General features: G+C 37.8%; 1 protein-coding gene across 8 annotated transcripts in view; it reads left to right on the top strand.

The window, feature by feature from the left end:
* Nucleotides 1-5,086: 5,086 nt before the first annotated feature.
* MIA2 (MIA SH3 domain ER export factor 2) overlaps nt 5,087-27,595 on the top strand; it is an 85,818-nt gene continuing 63,309 nt past the window's right edge. For 4 of the 8 annotated variants that reach the window (XM_044231921.1, XM_044231922.1, XM_044231920.1 and 1 more), the window contains exons 1-6: nt 5,087-5,399; nt 8,189-8,322; nt 10,843-10,929; nt 14,093-15,320; nt 21,463-21,666; nt 21,773-21,873. In XM_044231921.1, coding sequence (XP_044087856.1) covers nt 5,285-5,399; nt 8,189-8,322; nt 10,843-10,929; nt 14,093-15,320; nt 21,463-21,666; nt 21,773-21,873 — 1,869 coding nt within the window. In that variant the 5' untranslated portion in view covers nt 5,087-5,284. Of the gene's footprint in view, nt 5,400-8,188; nt 8,323-10,842; nt 10,930-14,092; nt 15,321-21,462; nt 21,667-21,772; nt 21,874-24,689; nt 24,841-26,855; nt 27,178-27,595 lie in introns of those variants that run through there. The other 4 variants (XM_044231931.1, XM_044231928.1, XM_044231927.1 and 1 more) reach the window with 2 other exon arrangements.

The following is a 27,595-nucleotide window of genomic DNA, read 5'->3' as shown; positions in this document are numbered from 1 at the left end:
TCCAAAGGTTTTCTAAAACTTTGCTTGCTGAATATTAACACTGCTGCTACTAATACCTATGCAATGACAAAGATATATATGAGATCCAATACCTTTTGTCAAATTTTTAAAAGAAAATATAATCAAAAGGATTACCTGACTTTCTTTTTGAAATGAGAGAAAGACAGTAATTGAGCAGCACAGTTGAAGATAAAATTTCATTTAGTCACGAGGCATAAAGAATCTTGCTCTTGAAAGTAAATCAACTCATTGATTCATTTATGAAAGTATTTTTTGTTCATTCAATAAAAAGTTTTTGAGTCATCTATTTATTTATTAAGTGATTTAGCCTAAGATACTAGAAGAATAAGTAGAAGTTAGCAAAGGAAAAAAAAGTGATTATAAATTATTATAAATTATAATGATTATTATACAATAAAAACACAAATAATGTTATTCTCTTTCTTAAAACCTCCTATGGCTTCCCATTGCACTTAGGATAAAACTTTTACTTATTTCCACAGCCCAAAGTCCCTGCATGATTGGACCTCTATGTCTCCTACCTCATCGCCTACCACTCTTCACCAGCCTTTTTGTTGTCTTTTTTTAAAAAAGATTTTATTTATTTATTTGACTGAGAGAGACACAGTGAGAGAGGGAACACAAGAAAAGGGAGTGGGAGAGGGAGAAGCAGGCTTCCCACAGAGCAGGGAGCCCGATGTGGGCTTGATCCCAGGGTGCTGGGGTCATGACCTGTGCCAAAGGCAGACACTTAACAACAGAGCCACCCAGGCGCCCCTGCCTTTCTGTTTCTTGATTGTATTGCCAATTTATTTTCCACCTTAAAGACTTGTCTCTTACATAATGGAATGCATCTGATATGCCTCCTTCATTTTTTTTTCCTTAAATCTTTGGTAATCAAGCTTCAGACAATGAAGTATTACCTCCTCCCTAATTCTTCGCTCTGTACAGAATGTTCTGCTTTCCTATTCCCCTACCTTAAGTAAAATGTCACTCTCCAGAGATGACTTCCCTGACAACTTTATCTAAGTAGACACTTTTCTCCATAATTACTTATCACTACCTGCAGTTATCTTGTTCATTTGTTTGCTTGTTCTTGTCTGTCTTCCTTCATTAGCATGCAAGGTCCAAGAGATCAAGGACTTTGTCCTGTTCACTCGTATATCTCCAAGTCTCTAGAAGAGTGTCTGATACATCTGGGAATTCAATAAATAATATCCACTCTAAAGGATGAGATTTGTATGTGAAATATTAAGCTCACTGGTACAAAATTGGTGCTCAACAAATACTAAATTCCTTTCTTATGCATAGATGAGACTAATCAATTCAATTCCCTGACCAGCAAATATCTCACACTTATCATCTTGGATGTTGAGAATGTTGTATACTATTACTCAAAAACACATAGTAAAGGAATAATGACCATGTGTGGCATATTCTCTTTTTGCTCCTCCCTATCCATTCCTCAGTCCACTGCTCCAAAGGGGTTCCCTTATTCTCTGGCATCTGGCTGGGTTTGGTCAATGGAAGTTACCATTGGGAGTTCAAAAAGTTGAAGAGTGAGGTTTTTCTGAGTTCCCGTTGGGCAGGCCTTGCCTATAGTTCTCTCCAGGTAGTGCTCCTTGTTCTTTCATGCCTGGGGATGTTACATCTATTGTTGGTTTCCCTGAATCCTCTCCACATGTGGCAAATATTCCTTCCAGAAAATTTCCTCAAGCACAGAGTAGTGCCATCCCTCAAAATGGAACACTCATCTCTTTCCTGTTAGGACTCTAAAGCAGACAGAATAAGAAAAAGGGGGCAGAATTAAAACATGGCCTTCAGCAACTCAAAAGCGACAAAGGTACAATGAACCATGGAGTGACAAGCCCGAATCATGGCCCCAAATGTATGTTTTGCCATCTCCCTGTTTTGTATCTTTGGATCACTAGTGTCTGAGGCTAGGTCCTCTAGAAGTAGATGATGAGAAAATTTGGGGCTCAAAAGATCACCACTTGTGAAAGGAAGGGGGAAAAGGTGGGTTTAAGTAAAGGACAAAGTCAAACCACAGTGTAGGCTCTACAAACTTCCCAAGAGGGAGCTTTGGAGTGAGGAATGCCTGTCAGTGTCCCACATAAGGCTCAAATGACGCCACCTTTGTACTCCCTTGTCATTTATCCACTAGATTACACAGGAAGGGGTGTCTTCCAGAGGCTACCTGCTACCTGTACTCCCTGCAGCTGAGCAGAAGGTCTTACCTTGAAGAGGGAATATGGGGGGCCATCTCTATGTCTTCCACAACAGTTTGAATCTTAATCTTTCTTGGACTTTACCTCTCACTGTCTACCATTGGAATTGTTTTCAAAGGCTTTGTTCTAGTACCCTGCCTATAAAAACCTTCCTGGCTTAATTAGTTCAGCTTATCCCATGTACTTTTGATCAAATTTCTCTGTCTTATAAATTTCCAGAGTAACAGGCAGCTAGTTGAAATAAATGTGTTCCCACTTTAGGAAATCTGACATAGTAAGAGACAAGACGCTATGATATAGTATCAGAAATAACACAATCAAGCAGTAAAAGTATAGCATTCATGATTATGTCTTCATGTTGTCATGGAAAAGGCTGCTCTGTGATATTATCTCTAAGATACTGAACATTATGTCTTTGATGATCCATTCTTTAGCTTTATGCAATAAGTACTCTTACTTCCTGTATGGGATCTAAAGAATGCCATAGTTCTTCCAAATCAGTATTCCTGACTGAGAGTTACTATGAAATCTTCCTCCACAGCAGTGTATTTTAATATTGACACAACATTTGACCTGAAAAAATACATCAGCAATTAGATAGTATCTAGCTAGCTTAATAGGACTGCCTTTATAGTGAAATTGGTTTCTTTAAATCAAATGTTCCTATCCCTTTCATGTACTAGCTCTTCATCTGGGTCTATTAAAGAAGGTTAACATTATGCTACCACATTTCAGATATCTTGTTAAATTATATTTAAGTGATGATCTAAAAATAAAGTGAGATAATCTGAGTGCATTAAGTATAAAGTGGGAACATTTCTAGTAGAAGAAAATCTCCGGGCTGGTATCTTAGGCAAAAATTTTTCTCCTGTCTTTCTTTAATTTAGATTTTATTTATTTTTATGAGAGAGAGGGAGAGAGAGAGAGAGAGAGAGAGAAAGCAAGCAAGGGGGAAGGGGAGAGGGAGAAGAAATCTCCCTGCTGAACAGGTAGCCTGATGTGGAACTCCATTCCAGGACCTGAGGGTCATGACCTGAGCCAAAGGCAGACACTTAATCAAATGAGCCACCCGGTGCCCTCTCCTGTTTTTCTTGACCCAAATTTCCAATCAATAAACAAATAGGCCAATCAATAAACAAATTTAAATTTAGCTGGGTTCTTAACTTAAAACAAAATTGGGGCATCTGGCTGGCTCAGTTGGTAGAGCATGCAAGTCTTGATCTTGGGGTTGTGAATTTGAGGCCCATGTTGTGTGTAGAGATTGATTAAAAAAGAAATCTTAAAAAAATTAAATTAATTAATTCAGAATTTAATTGTAATGTCTTTAATATTGAATGCAAAAAGGAAAAAGGAAGTTATTAAATATCTTGATATTATGTTATGCAAATAATTTTGCACCAAATTTTGAAGCTGAAGAGTTAATACTTTAAAAGTCTTTGACAACATAGTTTATAGACATTTAAAAGTGTTCAAGAAACTAGTCTTTTTTTTTTTTTTAGATTTCATTTATTTATTTGAGAGCGAGAGCACACAAGCAGTGGGGAGAGGCAGAAGGAAAGGTAGAAGCAGGCTCCCTGCTCTGCTGGAAGCCCCCACATAGGGCTCCATCCCAGGATCCTGGGATCATGACCCAAGCTAAAGGCAGATGCTTAACTGACTGAGCCACCCAGGAGCCCCAAGAAACTACAGTTTTTTGTGTGTGCATGTGAACAACTATACAGTGTTCTGACTGCCAGCCAAATGATCCTCAAATTCATTCATTCAGATTTTTTCTAAAGATGTAAAAATCTTTAATCTGAGAGAGGGGGCTTCTTACTATTGTTTTGGGAAAACTAACAAACAAACAAACAAACAAACACACTGTTTTGTTGTTGTAGTTAGGATCCTGAAAGTCTAAGTCCTTCACTTTATCTTGCTCAGGTCCAGGATATTTGCTTTGTTTCTGTCAGGCACTAGGGGGAGTACGGTGTCATACAACTGCTGTATTCCGTAAGTCTTGCACACTGTGGCATGGCCAAATATAGGGAAGAGGTACAGCAAACAAGGCGTTAGAAAAATACTCTCTCAAAGTTGAAATAGGACAACTGTGTTTTCCCACATCTACAAAGATCAAGTGTTTAATGCCGAGAGTCTCAGTTAGGGCTTTGATCTCTTTTAAGCAGCAATAACATTAGATAATATCTAGCTAGCTTAATAGTACCTCAGTTTCCTCGCATGCAAAATAGGGGATGATAACACTACCTACCTTATACAGTTGATGTAAGAGTTAAATCGCATAATTGTTTAATACCTGGAACATTCTTACCACATTTGAACTATTAATTTTTTTTAAAATCTATTTATTTATTTGATGGTGAAAGGGAGAGAGGGCACAAGCAGGGGGAGAAGCAAGGAGATGGAGAAGCAGGCTCCCCACTGTTCAGGGAGCCCGAAGTGGGGCTCAATCCCAAGACCCTGGGATCATGACCTGAGCCTAAGGCAGCGGCTTTAACCCACTGAGCCACCCAGGCAGGCGCCCCTGAAAGTGGGATTTTTAAAAAACAACTTTCATCATATTTCAAAGTCATGCTTTTAGTATAAATTATTACTGCTTCTACATCTAACGATATACTTTCTCCACTGATAATGGTATTCGTATGCAGGAAATACTCAATTGTATTTATTGACTGACCTACCTAAGACTTTAACATAAAGAGATGAGCTCCCTTTTTATGGAGGCCTGTTTAAGAACCGTTCTGTGGAAAGCAAGTTGCCTTTAAGTGAGACAGCTTTACATGGGTCACCTTTATAAGCCCTGAGTCCAACTAAAAATCTCTGTTAATTATTAAACCCTTATGTATTATCTGGATACCTGACACTGCAGATTGTGGATAGAGAGCGTTTGTCCCTCAAGTTAAGCCTAAATGCCAGTTGAAAAATGTAATTATAAAGGGATTTAGAAAAACCTTTTTCTTTTAAATTTAGTAGACAGAGTGGGGTATCTCTTGTTTTGGCTGGTATAGTTACAGGCTAAACAATTGGCTTAAACCTTGTTTGGGATTCCTGCTTGTTTTAGCATGGCGGAGCTTGGAGTTCACAGAACTCTCCTTTTGGTAATTTCTCTGACAAAGTGTCTTGAGGGCACAAAACTGCTGGCAGATTTAAAAAAATGTGGTGACTTGGAATGTGAAAGTAAGTTTGCTTTTCTTTTTTTCCTTCTTTTCCTCTTAAACTAAGGTTCTGAAGTGACATAATGTGTTATTGTGGACATGTATGGAGGAAGTAAGCATTAATATCATTGAGCAATATTTGCAATTATAAAATATTCTTCCCTATAAAAAATGTTTGAAGCAAAGCATTTCATGATAATTTTTGATGTAAGTGTATCAAGGGGCAAAGATCAGTCTAATATATAAATATAAGAGAAATTATAAAGGTATTAATCCAGGCCTCAAAAACAAATCAGTGCTTTTACTATTTTTGAAGATAGCTAAGTTGATTTGTATTGCTTTGTATTAAAAAGATTTCAAGCCACTTGATAGTTCTTTATTTATGAAGCTCTTATATTTTTTAGTTTCTATTTCACAATCAGAACTTTCTGATTCTCTTGAGTTTTCTAAAAATATACTTATTTTGTATCACCATGATTTATTATCTAAGTTTTATCAAACATTAATCATTTCTGTGTTCATTTATCATGTAAAAATAATGAAATCAGTGTTAGGAGTACATAATTTTATTTATATCCTTGAATATTAGCTTTCTCCTATTTTCTACAAAGAAAAACTAATTTTCATTTTATTGCTTAAAAAGTTATTTTCTGTTATTAGCATTAGGGTACAAGATGAATAGTATCACAATATATTGCAATTGTTGTAAATATGTTCTATCTCTTCAGTATGTGAGAATTATTTCTGATTTGCAACATATAAATTAAAAATGCAAAACATTATTAGTAGAAAAGTAATAATATATGAGTAAATGTTTTATGAGTAAACATTTTCCTTAATCACTTGGATATATAATTTGATATGTAGAGATTTACTAGATGATATTTTATAATAGTAATAATCTTTCTTTCCCTCTTTAAAACCTCATTTTAATTTCCTTAGGACCAGACATGAAACATGGAAAGGGAACATTCAAGTTTATAGTAATTTATATTATTATTTTAACTTTAATCATATGACTTAATCAAAATGTTTTACATATGTTAGTATAATTACAATAGATAATATGGTATGTATATTACTTTATGTATTGAAGGGCTAAATCTAGTATATGTAGTTATGATTATAGTCATTGAAGGTCTATTATGTGCTGAGTCTGGAGGGGTCAGAGTGTGTATCTAAGAGAAATAAAATGAAATGTCAGATAAGTTTCTTGACCTCCAGGAATTAGATCAACATGAAAAAAGTAAATAGTAATACAACTTAAGGATAATAGGTAATATTGAAGTTCAGAAAAGGGGCGAACAGGCTGGACCAGTTTGGAATGTCTCCTAGAAGAAGTAGGATATGAGTTGATCACAAAGAGAGACTGAAGGGTTTCTAGGCTTCAGAAAGAACAGAAAGAAAAATCTCAGAATATGGAAGGCATGTTGCAGTGAAAATAACAATCTCAGTGCAAATCTGGCTCCACCATTTATAAGGTGTGTGACCAACTCTCTAAGACTTATTTAAAGGCTCATTTGTTGGACTGATAGAAGATTATTGACCTTATAGATCTGTTTTAATAAAATAAAGGTAGGAAAGAGTTACATAATGCCTGGAACATACAGAAGTCCCCTTTATACATGGGTCATTTTCCATGGTTCTAGTTAACTGGGGTCAACCATGGTCCAAAGGCAGATGATCCTTCTGATGTGCAGCCAGAAGATTAGTAGTAGCCCAACTCTATGTCATAGTGCTTACCCCATGTACCTCACTTCCTCTCATTAGGGAGGCATTTTATCATCCCACATCATTTTAAGAAGAATAAGTACAGTTTACATTTTGAGAAAGATTGGTCACATAACTTTTATTACAGTATATTGTTACAATTCAATTTTACTATTATTGTTGTTAATCTCTTACTGTGCCTAATTTACAAATTAAACTTTATTATATGTATGTATACATAGGAAAAAACATAGTATATACAGGGTTCAGTACTATCTGTGGTTTCAGACAACCACTAGGAGTCTTGGATCATATCTCCCACAGATAAGGGGGACTACTGTAGTAGGTGCTAGGAAGAAAACAAGTTATCTTTGCCTTTCCTTTTTTTTTTTTTTAAGATTTTATTTATTTGTCAGAGAGAAATCACAAGTAGATGGAGAGGCAGGCAGAGAGAGAGAGAGGGAAGCAGGCTCCCTGCTGAGCAGAGAGCCCAATGCGGGACTCGATCCCAGGACCCTGAGATCATGACCTGAGCCGAAGGCAGCGGCTTAACCCACTGAGCCACCCAGGCGCCCCTACCTTTCCTTTCTAATAAGAATGATAATGACATATTCCAGGAACAATGGGTAGATGAACTTGACTGTAAAGGAATAAGAGGAAGTCATTTTTTTTTTTTAAAGATTTTATTTATTTATTTGAGAGAGAGAGTGTGAGAGAGAGCATGAGCGAGGAGAAGGTCAGAGAGCGAAGCAGACTCCCCATGGAGCTGGGAGCCTGATGTGGGACTCGATCCCGGGACTCCAGGATCACGCCCTGAGCCGAAGGCAGTCGTCCAACCAACTGCGCCACCCAGGCGTCCCAAGAGGAAGTCATTTTAAATAAGGAAGAGGATCAGGTTATGGATAGCCTTATATACCAAGCCAAAGAGCTTAGAATTGATTCTGTGTGCAGTGGGAAGTCTTTGTAGGTTTTTGGGGTAATAAATGATATGAAGAAATTAGCATTTGGAAATACATAGGATAGACTGGAGGAGGGCAATATGGGAGGGGGAGAAATATCACTTTAAATTAAATTGTGTGTTTTTCTCACATGTTTACATAGCTTTAATAAGCAGAGTCTTAGCCATGAGAGATTACAGAGGACCTGACTGCCGATACCTGAACTTCACTAAGGGAGAAGAGATATCTGTTTATGTTAAACTTGCAGGAGAAAGGGAAGATTTGTGGGCAGGAAGTGTAAGTATCTAATTTTAAAAACTGAATGTAGAATAAATGACTAGCTTGTACAGAATACCTGATTTTCACTTCTACAGGAGCTTTAATACATTTTAAAGCACTTTACATATATAGTATATATGTAATATATATTTAAAACCCTTAACATATTTTTTTTAAAAAAATATCTATTTATTTGAGAGAGAGAGAGCGAGTGCATGTGCATGATTCAGGGGAGGGAAAGAACCTCAAGAAGACTCCCCTCCTGGGTGCGGAGCCCTTCATGGGGCTTGATTCAGGACCCTGAGATCATGACCTGAGCCCAAATCAAGAGTCAGATGCTTAACCAACTGAGCCACCCATGCACCCCACTCTTAACATATTTAAACAAACAAAAATGGTCATGTTCAATCTTGGTTCCAAAATGTATACAAAAGTAGTATTTTGGGAAGGCATTCTGGTTGGGATAGAGAACTAAGAGTGCTTTGAAATTATTTTTACATAGCATGCAGAGTTTTTGAAGTTAAGTTTTATATTTACTTGGTGAATAAAATTTAGAGGTGCTGGTGGAGATTATGGGATATCTAGGCAACACCAGTGATCCCATGGTGCTGCCAATGGCTAAGTTTAAGAGAGACCGGCAAGTTTTAGTTAATCAGATTAAAAGACATGTCTTTCTAAAAAAAAAAAAAAAAAAAAAAAAAAAGACATGTCTTTCTGAGTACATAAAGGACTTCTTCTTCTTCTTCTTCTTCTTCTTCTTCTTCTTCTTCTTTTTTAAAGATTTCTTTATTTGAGAGAGAGAGCATGGGCAGGGTAGGGGTGGTGGTACAGAGGAGAGGGAGAAACAGAATCTCTGTGGAGCAAGGAGCCCAACATGGGGCTTGATCCGAGGTCCCTGAGATCATGACCTGAGCCAAAGGCAGATGGACTGAGCCACTGCGGCACCCCAGGGATAGAGTTCTTACTGAAGAGATCCTCAGAGAGATGAGTAGCCTAGAGAATCAAGGTATGTGTGTGAATTTTTCATGAAAAACAACAGCAACAAGGGAGAGAGCCTTTTATTTGGCCCAAAGTCCTATTACACGGAAATTCCTAGAAGCCTAAGTAAACTCTCTAAATATGTAACAGGAAAATTAATGATTAGTGTTTTCAGTTGGAAACGTGTATCTCTGATGGTATCATTATACTTTATAATAAAAAGATGCTATAACCAATTTTACTCCCATGCTGAACAAGTGTGACCAACCTGATGCATACATCATATCCATATGGAACATGCAACAGATTTTTCTGTTGTGTAGCCTCTGTGATCACTATTAGAAGGAGCAGGTTCTGTTTGACTCTATCTTGCTTTTTAGCATCAGGAGCTATATGACTCAACCCCTGACTGTCAATGGCCAGAATTATTTGACTTCTGCAGTTCCAAAGATTCCTTACTGCTTATGGTCTCTTACACATGCCAGTCTCTGAACACATTAGAGGCAACCAATGCAGCTGTAAGATAAATGACACCATAGGTATCACAAGAGAAAAAAAAAGCATTCTTTCTTGGTTTCTGTGTGTGAAAATGATAGTTCCACACAAAAGCAGCATGTAATGTATGGAGCTAGGGTGAAGTTTCCAGCATGCTGAGTTCCATGCATTAGGTGTTTTAGTCCAGGCAGGAAGCTGTTCAAGAAACCACACTGCAGAGTTCACCCACAGCCTATTAGGTTGTAAATAGCTGCAGCAGCTACCGAGCTGGAAGAGCCAGCATTGAGGTGTAGTGGTGCTGGATCACGGGACCAAAACATGGCCTTTAAACTTTGCCGCGGATAGGAAATGGACTGAGAGTGGGGTGGTGAAGCCTTCACTCTTGGGGGACATCTTCTATGTACTTGAACTGGATTAAGAAGATCCCTATTATCAAGGTAGCTGCAGAAAAGTTGAATGGAACCAAATCCTCCTAGGAAGATGTATAGATCTCTGCTGTCTTCATGAATCCATCTTAGTCCTTCAGTGTTTAAACCTCTTACTTCATTTTGACATCCTGAAAATGTTGAATATGTCACAGCTCCATCTGGCTTGGCTACTGCCACCATTCCTTTGCCTTTTGATATCCCCGGTTTACAGTGTGAATCTGGGGTCCAACTTGTAAGGAAGGTCATTGACAAACATGAAAAGGAACAAAATCGGGTGTGTGGGACGGTTTTCCTTCAGAAGTTTGAAAAAGTGGTCTTTTACAACTTGGCTCTATGTTCCCTCAATTTAGTACTATTCTTTTGAATAATAGGGGTGTCTGGCCAGCTTAGTTGGTAAAGTGTACATCTCTTGAACTTGGAGGTTCTAAGTTTGAACTCCACATTGGGTACAGAGATTACTTAAAATTAAATAAAATAATATGATTTCACTCACTTTCTTTTAGATGGTAAATGAAAGCCAATTAATGTTTGTGATTTGAGATAGATGAAAGCCAAGGATATGGGGCAAAATTAGGCTCCATAGTTACTATAGCTTCGACCACTCCTCCTTGCTGATCTTTATTCTTCATTTTGGTAGAAAGGAAAGGACTTTGGATATTTCCCCAGAGATGCAGTACAGATTGAAGAGGTGTTCATATCTGAGGAAGTTGAGATATCAACTAAAGTGAGTATTAATAACATTTCAGTTGTTAATTTAATTTATAATTTCTTGGCTAAACAGCTTTCTGTAGTGTAAGTGTCCATTGGTTAATTATCTTGTGTAGTGAATATATAAAATAGTTGGTCTGAGAACTTAATCTAAGAATAGTTTGAGTATGTGAATAGAATGAGGTAAGACAAAGTTGATGACAGCATACTACTTTCTGAAAAATTTACAGACAGGTAGTAGAGTAAAGTAGTTGAGAGCAGGATAGAGTCTGGACTGAGTTCAAAGACTGACTGTGGCCTTGTATACTTTAATTTTCTAAACTGTAAAATGAGGATGATGATTATAATAGAGTGCTACTTCATAAATTTATTGGGGAAAGATGAATATATGTAAAGCATATAGAATAACACTTAGTAAGTGCTATAAAAGTATTAGAAATTTTTATTAGTGTTATACTACTGGGACAAAATTTATTTTCCCTCACTCTCTCTAGATCTCATATCTGTACAATTTCTTTTTCTGTTGAGTTTTTTTTTTTTTAAAGATTTTATTTATTTGAGAGAGAGAGACAGTGAGAGAGAGCATGAACGAGGAGAAGGTCAGAGAGAGAAGCAGGCTCCCTGTGGAGCTGGGAGCCCGATGCGGGACTCAATCCTGGGACTCCAGGATCATGACCTGAGCCGAAGGCAGTCGTCCAACCAACTGAGCCACCCAGGCGTCCCTTCTGTTGAGTTTTAAATGAGCTTGATAGTGTTGGGTTTGATAATGTTGGGCTTGATAATGAGAAAAAGTAAGTTTGATTAGCCTATTTAATTCAGATTCCAGGTTAAGGACATTTAAATAAGGTCAATGTGAGATGAGTCCGCCTAATCATGCAAACTGTCTATTATCTGGCTCTTTCTCAGTATAAATTCTGGGATTAACAGTCAGTTCAATGTATAATTACTGGTCCTGTCAGTTTTATCTCCAAAGTATATCTGGAATACATCATCTTCTTGTCATTTTCACTCTCTCTATAGCCCTAATCCAAGGCCTCATCATCTCTTGATTAAAATTCTGTAATATTGATCTTCTTGACTCTACCTTCGTCCTCTTCCAATACATTTTCCAAATAGTAATGGATCTCATAGGAACAAAACCCAAACAAAAAAATCCCCAAAAACAAAAACAAAAACAAAAAAACCAACAAAACTTCAGCTGTCCTTCCTTTAGTTTAAAGCTTGTGAATGGCTTTTCAATGAACCTAGAATCAAGCCCCCTGCTCCTCACCCTGGCTCTACACTATCTGCTCCCGTCCTCCACCCCCTTCCCAATGACCTGACACTGCTCTTTCCTCACTTACTATGCTCCTGGCCACGTTCGCTTATTGACTGTTCTTGGAACATGCTAAACACTTTCCCACCCCAGAGACCCAAATAGGCTGCTCCTTCTGGTTCAAATGCTTTCCCCAGGTTCTTCACTTAGCTAGTTTCTTCTTATCCTTTCTATCACCACGTAAACATCAGAGCCTCAGAGAGGCCATCCATGATGATTCTTGTGGGATTACTGCATCTTAATCACAGATTCCTGTTTATTTCCTCCCCAGCACTTATCACAATTCACTTTTTTCTTTTGTTTACTGTAGAATTTCAGCACCTAGCACAGTGTACAGCACATAGGAAGCATACAGAAGCCCTACATTCTTAGTCAAGTTCCCTGAGAAATAGACTCTGAGGAGGACCTTTGTACTCAAGAAGTTTACTGGGGAGTACTTTTAGGAATAACACCTGTGAGGGACCAAAAAAAAAGCAGGATTGGACAGAGAAGTTAAACTGTGATGCCGTTGCTACAAAGGTCTCAGTTGATTCCATAAGGAACTCTGAACCTGGGATGGCCTTTCAAGAGTTGCCTGGAATAGAGCAAGGTGTTGGGCCTTTTTACCCTTACATTACTGGCTCATCTGGGCTGGTGTAACTTGAGCTGGGTGAGGCTAGTGTTTACTACAGACAGTTACTAACTATTCTGGGCACTTCATTCATTTAATCCTCACACCACAACACCCATATAAGATAGATACATAAGATACCATATGTCATAATCCTCATTTTATAGATGAGGAGAATGAGACATAAAAATGTCATATAATTCACCCAAGTTCACAGAGGTGAATGTCAGGGTCAGGATTTAAACCCAAATGGTTGGCTCCAGAATCTGTTCTCAATCACATATTATACTGCAGTGCCTAGAACATTGTAAAATTTCAATTTTGAAGTTCAGTTTTTAAAAATTCTGAACTTTGGGGCACCTGGGTGGCTCAGTGGGTTGAAGCCGCTGCCTTCAGCTCAGGTCATGATTTCAGGGATCTGAGATCGAGCCCCACATTGGGCTCTCTGCTCAGCAGGGAGCCTGCTTCCTCCTCTCTCCCTCTCTGCCTGCCTCTCTGCCTACTTGTGATCTCTGTCTGTCAAATAAATAAGTAAAATCTTTAAAAATTCTGAACTTTATTCTCATTTCCTAATGATCATATCCAAAGAGAACTACATATCACTGTTTTATACCTTCAGATTAAAAAATAATAACTTTGAAAATAAATAATAATAACTTTGGTTGGTAGAGTATGAAACTCTTGAACTCTTGTTCAAGCCCCGCATTGGGTGTGAAGCCTACTTAAAGCAAAATTTAAAAAAATATTAACTTCACCATTTTTCTTCTTGCTGATTCAGTTGTTCTATGAATGAAAAAGGATTCTCTACCGCAATTAGCTATATACCGTATCTCAATTAAAAAAGTCTAAATGTTGTAGTGCAACTTTTAAGAAGGCCTTCAGGCTTTAGAGTCTCTGGGCTGTCTGATCTGTGGCTATGTGCTGTGAAATTCCACTCTCAAATCACCACACAGCTGCATGTGTCTGGTTAGTACACTCTTAAAAGAAGCAAGATTTTATGGACATGTAGGCCTTTTCATCAAGAGTTTATTTTCAGAATATACTCAAAGCCTTGATTTTTCTTTTAGATTTATATAACTGACCCTGAGTCAGTTGTGATATAAATGATTGAGATTAGGAGATCTGATTTTAGTTTTTGTTGTGCTGTTGAGCTAGTTGTATGGTCTTGGGAAAATCATAGTCATCTATCTTAAGTGACTTAGGGAAAAACAAGGATTTTTAGTATATGTATGTCAATCAGTTTTTCTCTTATAGGAATCTGATTTTCTTTGTCTTCTTGGAGTAAGTTACACATTTGAAAATGAAGACAGTGAATTAAACAGTGATGATGGCAAAAATATATATCTATATGAAGAAGATAAAGACCAAAAGTCTAGTGTGTATGAAAGTGATTTTCAGACAGAATCTGGATTTTATTCAGCTTCTGAAAGTACTTTGTTTGAAGATCAATTTCCATCATCAGAAGCTCGTGAAGATATAAGAAGTACTAGTGAATCAAAAGACTGGGAAGAAGTGGACTCTGGAAGTATGAAAGAGGATTCTCTTCCAGAAGTGGATCACATCTCACCATCCTCAGCTGAAGTAAAAGGATGGTTTGGATTTGGAAGGGAACTCGCTGAAGGAAAGACTTTTGAATCAGTTCTTGAACCTCTACAAGAAAGTTCATTTCAAAGTAGAAAAATAGGAGGAGAAGATGAGAATGACCTAGAGGAATTAAATAATGATGAACCCCAAACAGAACAAAAGCAAGAACCTGAATTGGAATTTGATTTAGTGCCAAAGAAACAGTCTGAACTAGGTTCTGAGTCAGAGAACATTAACAGTCCTGAAGCCACTAGTTGGTTTGGGGGTGGTTTTCAAAGTTATTTAGGTTTTGGAGGTGAGGATACAGGGCTTGAATTATTGTCAAAAGAAAGCAATCCACCATTACAAGATGTTCCTAATTCCATATCATCTGAAGAAGAACCCACAGTTCCATGCACAGAAATATTAACAGAAAAAGAAGACGCAATTGCCAATGATACCTCAATTCTCAAGCCAAGTTGGTTTGATTTTGGTTTTGGTATGTTGGGCTTTGTATATACCAATGAAGATGAAATTATATCAGATGATGGAAAAAGTGAAGAAGGATATGGAGGAGATAAACATGAACATCTGCCAACAAGCAAATTTGACCCTAATAAGGAACAAGAAATAAAAACAAGAAAAATTATGGAAACTGAAGATCAAGTAAGCAAGGAAAGAGCCCCAGAGAAAATAGATGATTCTGATACCTTACCATATTTTAAAAAGTTCTTATATAATTTGGACAGTCCTTGGAACTTCCAGGACATTCCAAAGGAAACAGAATTGCCATTTTCTGAACAGATACAGGATGAAGATAATGTAATTGAAAATGATGAAACAGAAGAATTTTCAGCTGAAAATTATCACACAGATAATATGAAAGCTATGATGCTAAAAAGCAGATCCAGTCAGTCAGGTTGGTATAAAATATCTATAACTGTATGTATGTATAAACTTATTTATTTATAAAAGATTTTATTTATTTGACACAGAGAGAGCACACACATAAGCAGGAAAGCAGCAGAGGGAAAGGGAGAATACAGGTGCTCTGTTGAGTGGGGAACCTGATATGAGTCTTTTTTTTTTTAAGATTTTATTTATTTATTTGACAGAGAGAAATCACAAGTAGATGGAGAGGCAGGCAGAGAGAGAGAGGGAAGCAGGCTCCCTGTTGAGCAGAGAGCCCGATGTGGGACTCGATCCCAGGGCCCTGAGATCATGACCCGAGCCGAAGGCAGCGGCTTAACCCACTGAGCCACCCAGGCGCCCCCTGATATGAGTCTTGATCCCAGGTCCCAGAACCCTGGGATCATTACCTGAGCTGAAGGCAGATGCTTAACTGACTGAGCTACCCAGGTGCCCCTAATATAATTAATTTTTTTAAACATAATTTGTTTTTGTAAGTACAAATTAGATAAAAAAGTCCAGAAATCCATGTTTCTCAAAATACTCAATAATCAACAATAACCTTATTAACTACCGTTTATTAACTTCTGGTTTACTCTGGGACTAAGATCTTAATATTATAAAATAAAATACCAAGGAAGAAGGAATGATTGGAGATATACAGATATTCCAAGAAGATCTTAAGATAGTTTGCAATAAGTGTTTATTTTTATTGAAGTAATATATGTAAACAGGTTTTATTTTTATTTTTTTAATTTTTTTTAAAATTTTATTTATTTATTTGACAGAAAGAGAGATCACAAGTAAGCGGAGACGCAGGCAGAGAGAGAGAGGAGGAAGCAGGCTTCCCACTGAGCAGAGAGCCTGATGCGGGGCTCAATCCTAGGACTCTGGGATCATGACCTGAGCCAAAGGCAGAGGCTTTAACCCACTGAGCCACCCAGGTGCCCCTGTAAACAGGTTTTAAAATATAATTAGTACTAAGTCTTTTTTTTTGTCTTTTTAAACAAAAAACAATTTTTCCCTGTGTCCATCTCTACTCTCACCTCTGTTCCAGAGACAATAATTTCTCTTTCTTTATCTCTTAGCCAATTTCTTTTAGTATTTATCTCTATTTTCTGAATAAAACCTTTATATTGTTCTGCTTTGATTTATACTTGATGATGTCCTTTGACTTTCTATTTTGGTAAATGAAGATTTCTTTTTGCTCATTTACATTAACTTTTTAGCTCATTAATAACATCCCAGTGTAACTATATTTGAATGGTTTTCTGTCAATTCTGGTAGCTTAACAGTAGGCAGTGGAAGAGGGCAGAGTATCAGAGGATACTTCTAGATCTCGATGTCTAGATATTTCGCAATTCCTATGATTAAAAACCTGTGGATTCTATTTTAAGTAAAGAATTATATAACATGACTTTCTCACATCTCCATTCTGATGTCTCTGTGATGGATAGATTAGAAACTCTGTAAATGCTGGCCAATAATCCAGGAACGATTGAACCCTAGAATGACAGATAACCTTTCACAAGAAGAGATCAACACTGTTGCAAACTCAGCAGAAAACACATTTATTTCCATCAGAAATGGTTGATTTTCTTGAATTTCCAGAACTATATGTCATTTCTTAATATTCTCCAAAATGTGGCTCTTTACTTAATATCCTTAATCAGAATGTAGACTTAGAGTCTTACCCTTTTCTAAATGAGAAAGATGTAGGTGTGATTTTTTTTTTTAAGATTTTATTTATTTATTTGACAGAGAGAAATCACAAGTAGGCAGAGAGGCAGGCAGAAAGAGGGAGAAGCAGGCTCCCTGCTGAGCAGAGAGCCTGATGTGGGGCTTGATCCCAGGACCCCGAGATCATGACCTGAGCTGAAGGCAGAGACTTGACCTACTGAGCCACCCAGGCGCCCCTGTGATGCATTTTAATGACTAAAAATATTAAAGACATGATGCCAAAGGCTAAAGAGGAAGTTATTTTGTTTTACAGTTTTTAGTTCCTAAAAGAATATTTATGAAAAAGCAAATAAGAGAAATTAGGAAGAATAAGTGAGACTAAAATAAAGCAAAACAACATCAGGTCCAGAAATAAAGAAGGTTCAAAATACAGATATATGAAAATATTTTAGAATATATGTATAGAAACTCAAGGACAGCCTGAATATGACTTTAGTAGAATTTATTTATTATTTCATTAGTGATGCTAAGAGAATTTCTAAATATGAAAACTTCAAGAATAATCAAATGAGAATAGGGCAATTTTGCAATTATAACTAGTTTTGAGGGACTTTTGTGAAAATATTCAGAAATTTCTTTAAGTTTCTAAAAAAGATATGTCATTCTATATAAACAAAGTATATTATTCCAAAATATTATGGTATTAATTAGATAGAAAATAACCTGGGGTCATGTAAAATTTGTTTTTAAAAAGGAATACTTAAAAAAATTCAGATAAAGCTACAGGCCCAATTTTTTGGTTCTTGGAAAAGAGCTACAACAGCCAAAATTTTCAGATAATTTCAACAACTCTTTTAGGAAATAGCAAATGAAAATTTGCCTTACTCAGAAAGAGTTCATGAAAAATGAATTACTGATCTTAAATCAATATTTATGAAAGTCGGAGACCCAGGAAAAACAGATTTACAGAAAAACTAATATACTGACATAGGTATTTACAAAACAGATAAATTAGGGAAGAGTTATTTATATTAAAATATTAATAACTTTTATAAAAGGACTCCAATTGAACTTATTTATTTTTTAATTTTTAAAAATATTTTACTTATTTATTTGACAGAGAGGGGCACAGCGAGAGAGGGAACACAAGCAGGGGGATGGGAACCTGGGAAGCAGTCTCCCCGCTGAGCAGGGAGCCTGATGTGGGGCTCCATCCCAGGGCCCTGGGATCATGACCTGAGCTAAAGGTAGACACTTAACCAACTGAGCCACCCAGGCCCCCAATTGCTCAGTTTTTACTTTAATGTCCACTGGTGGCATTATTAAATTACTGATACGAGTTTGCTTACTTGGGACTTTCATCTTTTGAACAATGCCAAATAAATGACTGCATCAAAGTGTTATGTTAAATTTGTAATTGAAAGTGCAAAATTAGACACTGAATAATTCTCTTACTACTCTTTAATACTGCTTTTCGGAACTGCATTGATACTTTCCTCCTCTTATCTTAAAAAGTAACAGAAGTAAATCCCACAGTTTACCTGAATACTAAATTTCAGGCTAGGACTTGTTAAAACTTTTTTTCCCCTTAAACTCTGATTAGTTAATTCAATCAAATGATCAGTTTAAACTATGTTTGAAAATTGAATTGTTTTAAAATAAATGACTATTAGATATGGTATGCTTATGAATATATGATCCAACAATAAAAATGTGGGAAATTTTGACATGGTACAAATTAAAACTTTTTTCAATTAATTTTGGGGAAGGATAATTCTTTTTATTTTTAATTTATTATTTTTTAGGATTTTATTTATTTGAGAGAGAGAGAGAGAGCACAAGCAGGGGAGAGGGACAGAGAGAGCGGGAGGAGCAAACTCCCCACTGAGCAGGAATCCCAGCTCAGGGCTGGATCCCAGGATCCCCAGATCATGACCTGAGCCCAAGTCAGATGGCTAACCAACTGAGCCACCCAGGCGCCCCAGATAATCTTTTTAAAATGAGAGTTCTCCAAAAGATGTGCACGTGCATCTTCATTCCTAATTTGAACCTAGGTATGTTGTCATTAAAGGTACAAATCATTTAAATACTTAATATGTAGCATAAAATCAGAAAAATCAGGAATATTTTATTTGAATAAAATATCAATACTTATTTATTTAAATAAATATCAGCCTTGTTATGCTGAAATTCAAAATAAAACATATTTTCCCTGATGATCATATTATCAATTGGATAATATAAAATTTTTCTCTTCCAGTATAGATTTATGAATTCTGTAAAAAAAGCTGTGTAAGATTTATAATTTCTTGAGTTCCTTCTCAGAAATTTATGGCAGTTATTGAAGCAGTATGTCAATTTCACGAGATCACCAAATTAAGGAAATGTGTAATTTTGCCTTTGCTATACTCATTCATAGCATAGGAATGAAATCCAAAATACAATTTACTATTGATTTTAATTTGATTTCTCAGCACAACTTTATGCTGTTATTGGGTCTGAAGAAGAAAACAAGTATATAACTCTGTATACTCATGGAAGCATGTATTTTACTAACAGTTGAATGAGAATATCTTGAAGATTTTTACCTTTATATTCTACTTAAAATATATGTATTTTCCCTCTACTGAGCCAACATAAACATATAAAACATTATTTTAATGTGTTAATCTTTGCTTAATTGCTAAAATAACTTAAATAATGATAATTTGCCCTGGAGGGGCGTCTGGGTGGCTCAGTGGGTTAAAGCCTCAGCCTTCGGCTCAGGTCATGATTTCAGGGTCATGGGATTGAGCCCCACATCAGGCTCTCTGCTCAGCAGGGAGCCTGCTTCCCCCTCTTTCTGCCTGCCTCTCTGCCTACTTGTGATCTCTCTTTCTTTCTCTATCAGATAAATAAATAAAAATTTTAAAAAAGGGTAGGCTGTAGATAGTATAAATAATATTGGTCATTTTGACTCCTGGTTCTTTAACAGATAAAGTAAGAATAATCTATTCTTACCAATTTTCTTGAATGGCAGCAATATACATTTTTCAATGACATTTAAATATTACACTTCCTAAGGTAATAAATGTATCTAAGAGGAATGAAATTCTATATAGAGATATTTAGTATCTTACTCTTAGTAACAAGCCTATTAGCACAATAGAGTTGTTGACAGTTATGTTAGTTTTTTTTTTAAAGTAGTTTTTAGGACAAGAAAACGATGTAGAGAATAGAATTGTATATAGTTTTAAAAATTCTTCCTTGGTAAAAGAATAAAGAAAAGGCATAGGCTGAATAATGACCATTCAAAGAGGTTCATGTCTTAATTACCAGACCCTGTGACTATGTTACTGAACATGGCAAAAAGGACTTGAAGATATGATTAAATTAAGCATCCTGAGGGGCACCTGGGTGGCTCAGTGGGTTAAGCCGCTGCTTTCGGCTCAGGTCATGATCTCAGGGTCCTGGGATCGAGTCCCGCATCGGGCTCTCTGCTCAGCAAGGAGCCTGCTTCCTCCTCTTTCTCTCTCTACCTGCCTCTCTGCCTACTTGTGATCTCTGTCTGTCAAATAAATAAATAAATAAATAATCTTAAAAAAAATTAAGCATGCTGAGATGGAGAGAGTATCCTAGTGGACCCAATATAATCACAAGATTTGCTAAAGGTGGAAGGAAGGAGGGTCAGAGTAAGGGAGAGTGCTATCTTTGAAAATGAAAGAAGGGGCCATGAGCTAAGGGATGCAGCTTGCCTCCAGAAGGTAGAAAAGGCAAGAAAATAGATTCTCCTCTAGAGCCTACAGAAGAAACACAGCCTTGCCAACACCTTGATTTTGGGACTCCAGAACTGTAAGAGAATATATTTGTACTGTTTAAGTCACTGAATGTGTGGTTATTTATTACATTAGCAGTAGGAACTAATGCAGGCTGCAATTTATATTTTAGTGAATTCTTTCCATTAAGAAGTGTCATGGGGCACCTGGGTGGCTCAGTGGGTTAACCCTCTGTCTTTGGCTTAGGTCATGATACCAGGGTCTTGGGATGGAGCCCTACATCGTGCTCTCTGTTCAGCGGGGAGCCTGCTTCCCCCTCTCTCTCTGCCTGCCTCTCTGCCTACTTGTGATCTCTCTCTGTCTATCAAATAAATAAATAAATAAATCTAAAAGAAAACAAAACAAAACAAAATCCAAAAGGAAAGCCCACAACAAAGCAAGTATTAAAAGAACTCCAGGGGTGCTTGGGTGGCTCAGTTGGTTGAGTGTCCAACTCTTGGTTTCAGCTCAGGTCATGATCTCATGAGTTGTGGAATTAAATTCTGTATTGAGCCCCATGTGGAGCCGTGTGTGTGGGGGCTTCCCACTCAGTGGAGAGTCTCCTTGAAGATTCTTTCCCTCTGCCCCTCCCCAAATGCATGCTCATGCTCTTTTTCTCTCCCTTAAAATAAATAAATCTTAAAAGAAAAACCCAAACATTTCTAATTTTATTTGCAGATATGGCTTCTGAAATAGAATCACCCAGGAGAATTCATAAAGAAGTACTTTTCAAAACTTCATCTTCTAAAAGTAATGATGAAAAATCAAAAACATTACTAGGTACTGAAGGATATACTCAGGCAGAAATAGACAGATCTGTGGAAAATACCCTGCCAAACAGTCAAATGGTTTCAACTGATTACTTTTTGTCTTCTCAAGAAGGTAAGAAAAAAGTTATTTATTCTCTAATGCAGCAATTAAGGCATAAATTAGATTTAAAAGTTACCTCACATCAGGTGTTGACTTATTTTTATTTATAAATTGACAGAAGATGCTTCTGAGTGTTGGATTCTGAAATATTTATTTCAAATTGACATTTGTGATTTTATGAGTTCTGCATTTTCACCAATTATAATTCTTACAGAAAGGGTAAGTTGACCTTGTAAATCTTTTGCATTAATTTTATATATTTTTCTAAATATAGCAGTAGTTGAAAATGATGTTTGAGAGAATCTTCCCTATGCAAATGTTACATAATGTTTCTCTTTCCATGAAATCTTACCTGTAAGATTTCTCTTACAGGAATGTTTTGTTGCATGGATATTGTTAAGGATTTTTTTTTTTAACTTTTCCTTAAGTTTGTTGATCTTCAGCAAACAGATAAAGACCAAATGCAGGCCTGGTCAGGAAGTTATTGCATTAGTTTAGGAAATAAACGGTGAAGGTCTAAATCAAGGTATATAAACTCAAATGAAATGAATGAAGTAAAGATGAGAATTGTAACCAACAGAGTGTGTATGCTTTCTCCAAAGGATGTAGCTACTATTTATCTTTGGCCTGGTTTGGCCAAATCTTTTGATATTTCTTTTCTTTCTTTCTTTCTTTCTTTTTTTTTTTTAAAGATTTTATTTATTTGAGAGACAGAGATCACAAGTAGGCTGAGAAGCAGGCAGAGAGAGAGGAAGAAGCAGGCTCCCTGTTGAGCAGAGAGCCGGATCCTGGGATCATGACCTGAGCTGAAGGCAGAGGCTTTAACCCACTGAGCCGCCCAGATGCCCTCAGATCTTTTGATATTTCAAGATAAGCTGGAAATCTGGATATTTTGTGTGAAATCTCTTGATTTTGAATGCTGGCAAATATTCAGATTAAAAGGAAATACCATACAGGTCAGAAAAAATGTTCTGCGGATCAAGTTTGGCCCACCAGACACATTTTTTAACCTTTGGTCTAATAGCTGATGGTGGTTGTTAAAATGATTGGAAGGAAAAACTAGATAGATCTTTTGTAGATAGATTTCACTGGATTTTATGATTGATTGAATGTGGATGGAGAGGAAAATAGAAAAAGTATAGATAACTTACCAGGTTTCTAGTCTGGGTGACCAGGTAGATAGATGGTGGTGACTATGATAAGAGTCTGTGAAAACTGTATCATTTTGCTTTCAGAGGCTTCCTCCTCACTTTATTTCTTTGCTAAGGTTCTAGAGAGTTGATATTACCTGTAAAATAAGCCCAGAGAAGTGATTAATTTACCCCATATGATTTGGTCTTAAAACTGATTAAAAACTTTACTTAGAAATCTGCTCCATCATAAGTGAAAAGAAGAACAATAATAATGATGATTATAAAATGTTGTAATAAAACTTTCATCTCCTCATGGAATTAATTCTATACTGATATGTCCTACTGACACATCCCTCCCCCCCACAAATTATACTAGTGAAGATACTAAATTAAAAAATAATAATTTATTAACCAGTATGCCATACTCACTTCTCATATAAAGTGCTTATTTAATAAAGGCTATGAAGTATGTTTATTTTTGTAGACTCAGTAAATATAGTCAAACACATTTTACTTTAACCATTTTCGTTGAAATTTTTTAGACAGGGGAATATTGAATTTAAATTTGTGGTAATTATCTTGTGACCTTGGGAAGTTATTTATTCTGGAGGGCAGTCTCAGGTTTAAAACTCTAATATCAGAAGCTGAGACTAGATGACAGGCTACTGGTCAAAACGGACTTGTGTGTTGTTTAAAAAATTAAGAACAAGTCACCAACATTTAAAGGGTGAGTTGATAGAAAAGTCTGAATTTCTGGGTTGTCTTGAAAAACTAGAAGACTATAATATATAGTCTCCCATTTTCAGATGGCAATAAGAAGCTCAAGGAATCGTACTTGCATTGAATTGACACAAATTCTTCATTTCCCTGCATTTATTTCACCTGTATGGCCTCTGTAGGGCTTTAAGTTCATAATGTTTGGACTAAATGTTCTGAAGAATTCTTGCCAGACCTAGAATTCTAACAATCTTAGTGCATCTACTAAGCTCCTGTAATATAGCTTTGAATAGCTGCAGTAAATGGAAAATTTGAGCAATTTTCCAGTTAAATCTACGTGAAAAGTTTTCCTTTTCTTCTGAGTAAATGTTTCAGGTTATTGTTTCTATTTGCTAGTAATTTCAGTTAGATTTTGTACACAACATACTTTCTTTGAATTGTTTAAGTAATAGGAATTAAAACTGCTTCTTATCTACTTTATAACTAAAGAGGAAGTTATTTGAGTTCTAACATTTATCTGTTCTTAATTAGAATGCTTCATTTATATGTGGAATTAACAAAGGAAATTACCCAGCTCTTGTTCAGCAGGTAACTCCTGATTCAATATGTTCTGAGAACAACTCTTACATCACTAGTACAGAGAATGAAAGTGTGGCTCAGCATGTTTGGTTTTCTTCCAAAGGACTAGATTCTATAGCCCATGACATTGCCTTTAAATGGGTGTAACTAGTAGCTACAGACTTGCAACAGGGCCCTTCCTAAGGGAAATTAGTTTCTGGGTTGTGGACAAGGTTTACTTGTTAGCATGTTTCCAGTGTTCTTGGATGCTTCCTAGTAGCTATCATTAACACTGAAAACATTTGCTCTCCAGTTCCCTTAAAGCAGGTCTACATAAGACAGCAAAATCCCATGTCTATTTGAGAACAATCTTTGAATATCTTTTACATGGTAAAAATAATGTGTTTTATATGAATAGACTATCAAACAAAACATTTAATTTTTATCAGTTATTAAACTCAGGAAATCTCTTTTCAATTGCAATTTTTATGAGGATAATAATGTGTATTATATGTTAGAAAAAAAACATATTTAATCAGGAGTGACGGCCATGAAATTGACTTCTGTGTTGGTAGTCACAACTCCACCTACAGCTCCCCTTTACCACACAAGTGTCAAAACAGGATCACAGTCAGTGTGGAAACAGGAGTGTAGCAGATGTATGAGAATCTGAAATCTTTTTCAAGGATATGAGGTGCTTAGTAGAACTTTATTTACACATTAAGATATTTTAACATGAACTTTTTAAAAAATGGAATTGAACGATCTAGAGGAAGAGGTAAGTTTCTATATGACTATTAAGTGTATAGAAGAGAAATTAGGTTTGAATCTGGCACTAAGTTGAAATTTTACTGCCTTTTGTTATGGGGGAATCTTTTAAATTTTTTAAAATTTCATTTATTATTTTGTCCCTAATCTATGTTTTTATATTTGGAATGGAATGATTGAAAAGTTGGAAAAGGGCACAGACTGCCTTAGGGTGGGCAGAAGGATTAAAAAAAACATTTTAGGTTTTAAATAAGTCCTGAAAGTTGAAAATGATTCTAGAGTTTTTTGAAAATGTTCAGACATTGAAGAATTTCTTTTATCGATACAGTACTCTAATTGATATACATTGTTCTATGACTCAGAAATTTTAAATATAAAATTTGTTATGCTTGTTTTGACTTTAATAAGCTATTCACATAATTTCAATGCACACTGTCCAACATATAGGAAGGTTGTATAATACCTTTAAAATGGAGAATTATTAAGCAATTTCTGCTGCGTTCTGATACTGATAGTTCCTGGAAACTCTGCAGGCTGATGTGGCAAAAGAGTGTACTTTGAGTTCCAAACAACTAAGGCCCCATTTTGGTCCTAAAAATCAATTGCTGTGAACCTGGGCCTTTTAAAAATTCTTTTTGGGACAACTGTTCTGTTGCTGACAGTTTGCATTTGGGAAATTTGCTGAGGATTTAAGATTTTGTTCAACTATTGAGTTCTCCTGAGTGATTTATTTAGGAAGAAGAATCTGCTTCCTTTTGTTACTTCACCGAGGACTTGTAGCAGGCTGAGTTTGTTGAGAATTATTGCTGGCAAGTAAGCCTTAGGGGTTATCCTTTACACCTATGTCAGCTAAAAGTCTCCCATGAACAAATCCAGCATTCCATACCTTATTCAACAGACCTAAGAATAGGGTCCTAAATTTAGACCGTAAGGCGCTACTTTTAGCTCCTCTTCTCGGAGGAGAACACCAGTCGCTCAGCCAAAGTCCACAGGGGTTTGCTTTAGCGTTTGGGTGACTAGGAGCTCCTGGTATTTAAGACAGTTCTGCCTAGCAAGTGCCCAGGTAACTTAGGTAGAAGTGAATAAACCCCTGCAATCTCTCTGGGCAGAGGAGACGCGATCGATGTTCTCCTGCGTGGGAGAGGTTCAACTGTGCCCAAACCACAGCTGACCCGCGACGCCTTCCTGTCCAAAGTCCGAAGTCCGGACGCGGTTGGCAGGACGCACAGGCACGGGCCCTGCAGGCCATATTCTGACTGGAATGACGGCGGCGCCGGTTTCCTTGGGCCGGCAGCATCCCCCAGGGTACGCTGGGCTTCAGTGGGGTGCAGATAGGCCCTTTTTTTTTTAAGTTTTTTTTTTAAATTATTATTTTTATTTTTTAAAGATTTTATTTATTCATTTGACAGACAGAGATCACAAGTAGGCAGAGAAGCAGGCAGAGAGAGAGAGGCGGAAAGGCTCCCTGCTGAGCAGAGAGCCCGATGCGGGGCTCGATTCCAAGACCCTGGGATGATGACCTGAGCCGAAAGCAGAGGCTTTAACCTACTGAGCCACCCAGGCGCCCCGGGCGCAGGTAGGCTCCTGACTGACAGCGAGGGAAAAGCGCTGGGGGCTAGTACAAGACCTGGCCTCCACCCTTCGATCGAGTGGGCCGCGCTGCGCTCACCCCGCGGGGCTCCACGCCTAGGGGCCTCTAAGAAAAGCCTCACCGCTACCGCGGCCACCTGACATAAGGGGGTCCTCAGCCACTGCCCTAGTCTTCTGGGCAGTGCGGCCCACACCACAGCGCAGAGCCTGAGGCCCAATCCCACTGTGTCTGCCTCGAGCCCCGCGACTACCAACGGTCCTGGGCTTCGCCTAGTCCCGCGCCAGCCCCTTTAAGAGCGCGAGGCAAGGACACGTCGCGCGAAGAGGGAGGGGAAACTAACCGCGTCCTCGCGTCCCCGCCTCCCCGCGCCGGCCTGGCCGAAACCAAATCGAGGGGTGGATCGCGAGGAGAGGGCAGGTCGCGGACTCCTTGCGAGACGGGCTTGGACCTTCGGATCTTCAGGACGTAGAGCATAACTAGGGGCGAGGCTCTCCGGGTGGGCAGCATTGGACACGTGAGGCTCGTTGGTGCGGTTCCCAACAGCAACCCCCCGCAACCGGCTCCGCAGTGGTCTGCTCCGGTTGCCGGGTGCAGGTTTGGGTTCCGGACCCGGAGCCGCCGTGTTCTATACCAATTGTTGTGGCTACGCCAGGCCCTGGCTGCGGCCACTCCAGTTGAGGCGACGTTGGCGCCATGGAGGAGCCCAGGACTGGCCCTCAGTCGTACTTTGGGCTAGTCCTGGAAAAGCTGCGTACGGTGAGTTCAGGCGCGATCAGGGTTACTTGGCCCAGGGGTCGCAGGAACCTCCCGGGGAAGGAAGCAGCAGACTTTTGGCTTTGCGGTCTTGGTGGCGGTGGTTAGAGGTCCTGAAGCTAGTCCTCTCACCTGCTGTCGGGCTCCTGCGTGTGTCCGAGGCGGTAGCCAGGTTCGCAGGCTGCTGGGGTGTGTGTGTGTGTGTGTGTGTGTGTGTGTTGGAAAGGGACTTGGAGATCCCGAAGGTGAAGAGAACATTTACCTAGCAGGATTTTGCAAAGGTGTGTCAAATGTTTTCGGATTCCTAAAAAGAATAGCTTGTCCGTCACATTATTCGCTTTGAACAGGGGTCAATGACACGTGGTTCTCTCGACTGTGAGAAACTTGAGGACTAATCCTCGGAAATGAATTCCATTTAGTG

This window comes from Neovison vison, chromosome 13 (assembly GCF_020171115.1).
Source record: "Neovison vison isolate M4711 chromosome 13, ASM_NN_V1, whole genome shotgun sequence".
In the NCBI taxonomy this organism is placed as follows: Eukaryota; Metazoa; Chordata; class Mammalia; order Carnivora; family Mustelidae; genus Neogale; species Neogale vison.
Note: the sequence above shows the minus strand (reverse complement) of the source record. Positions and strands in the feature narration are given on the sequence as shown.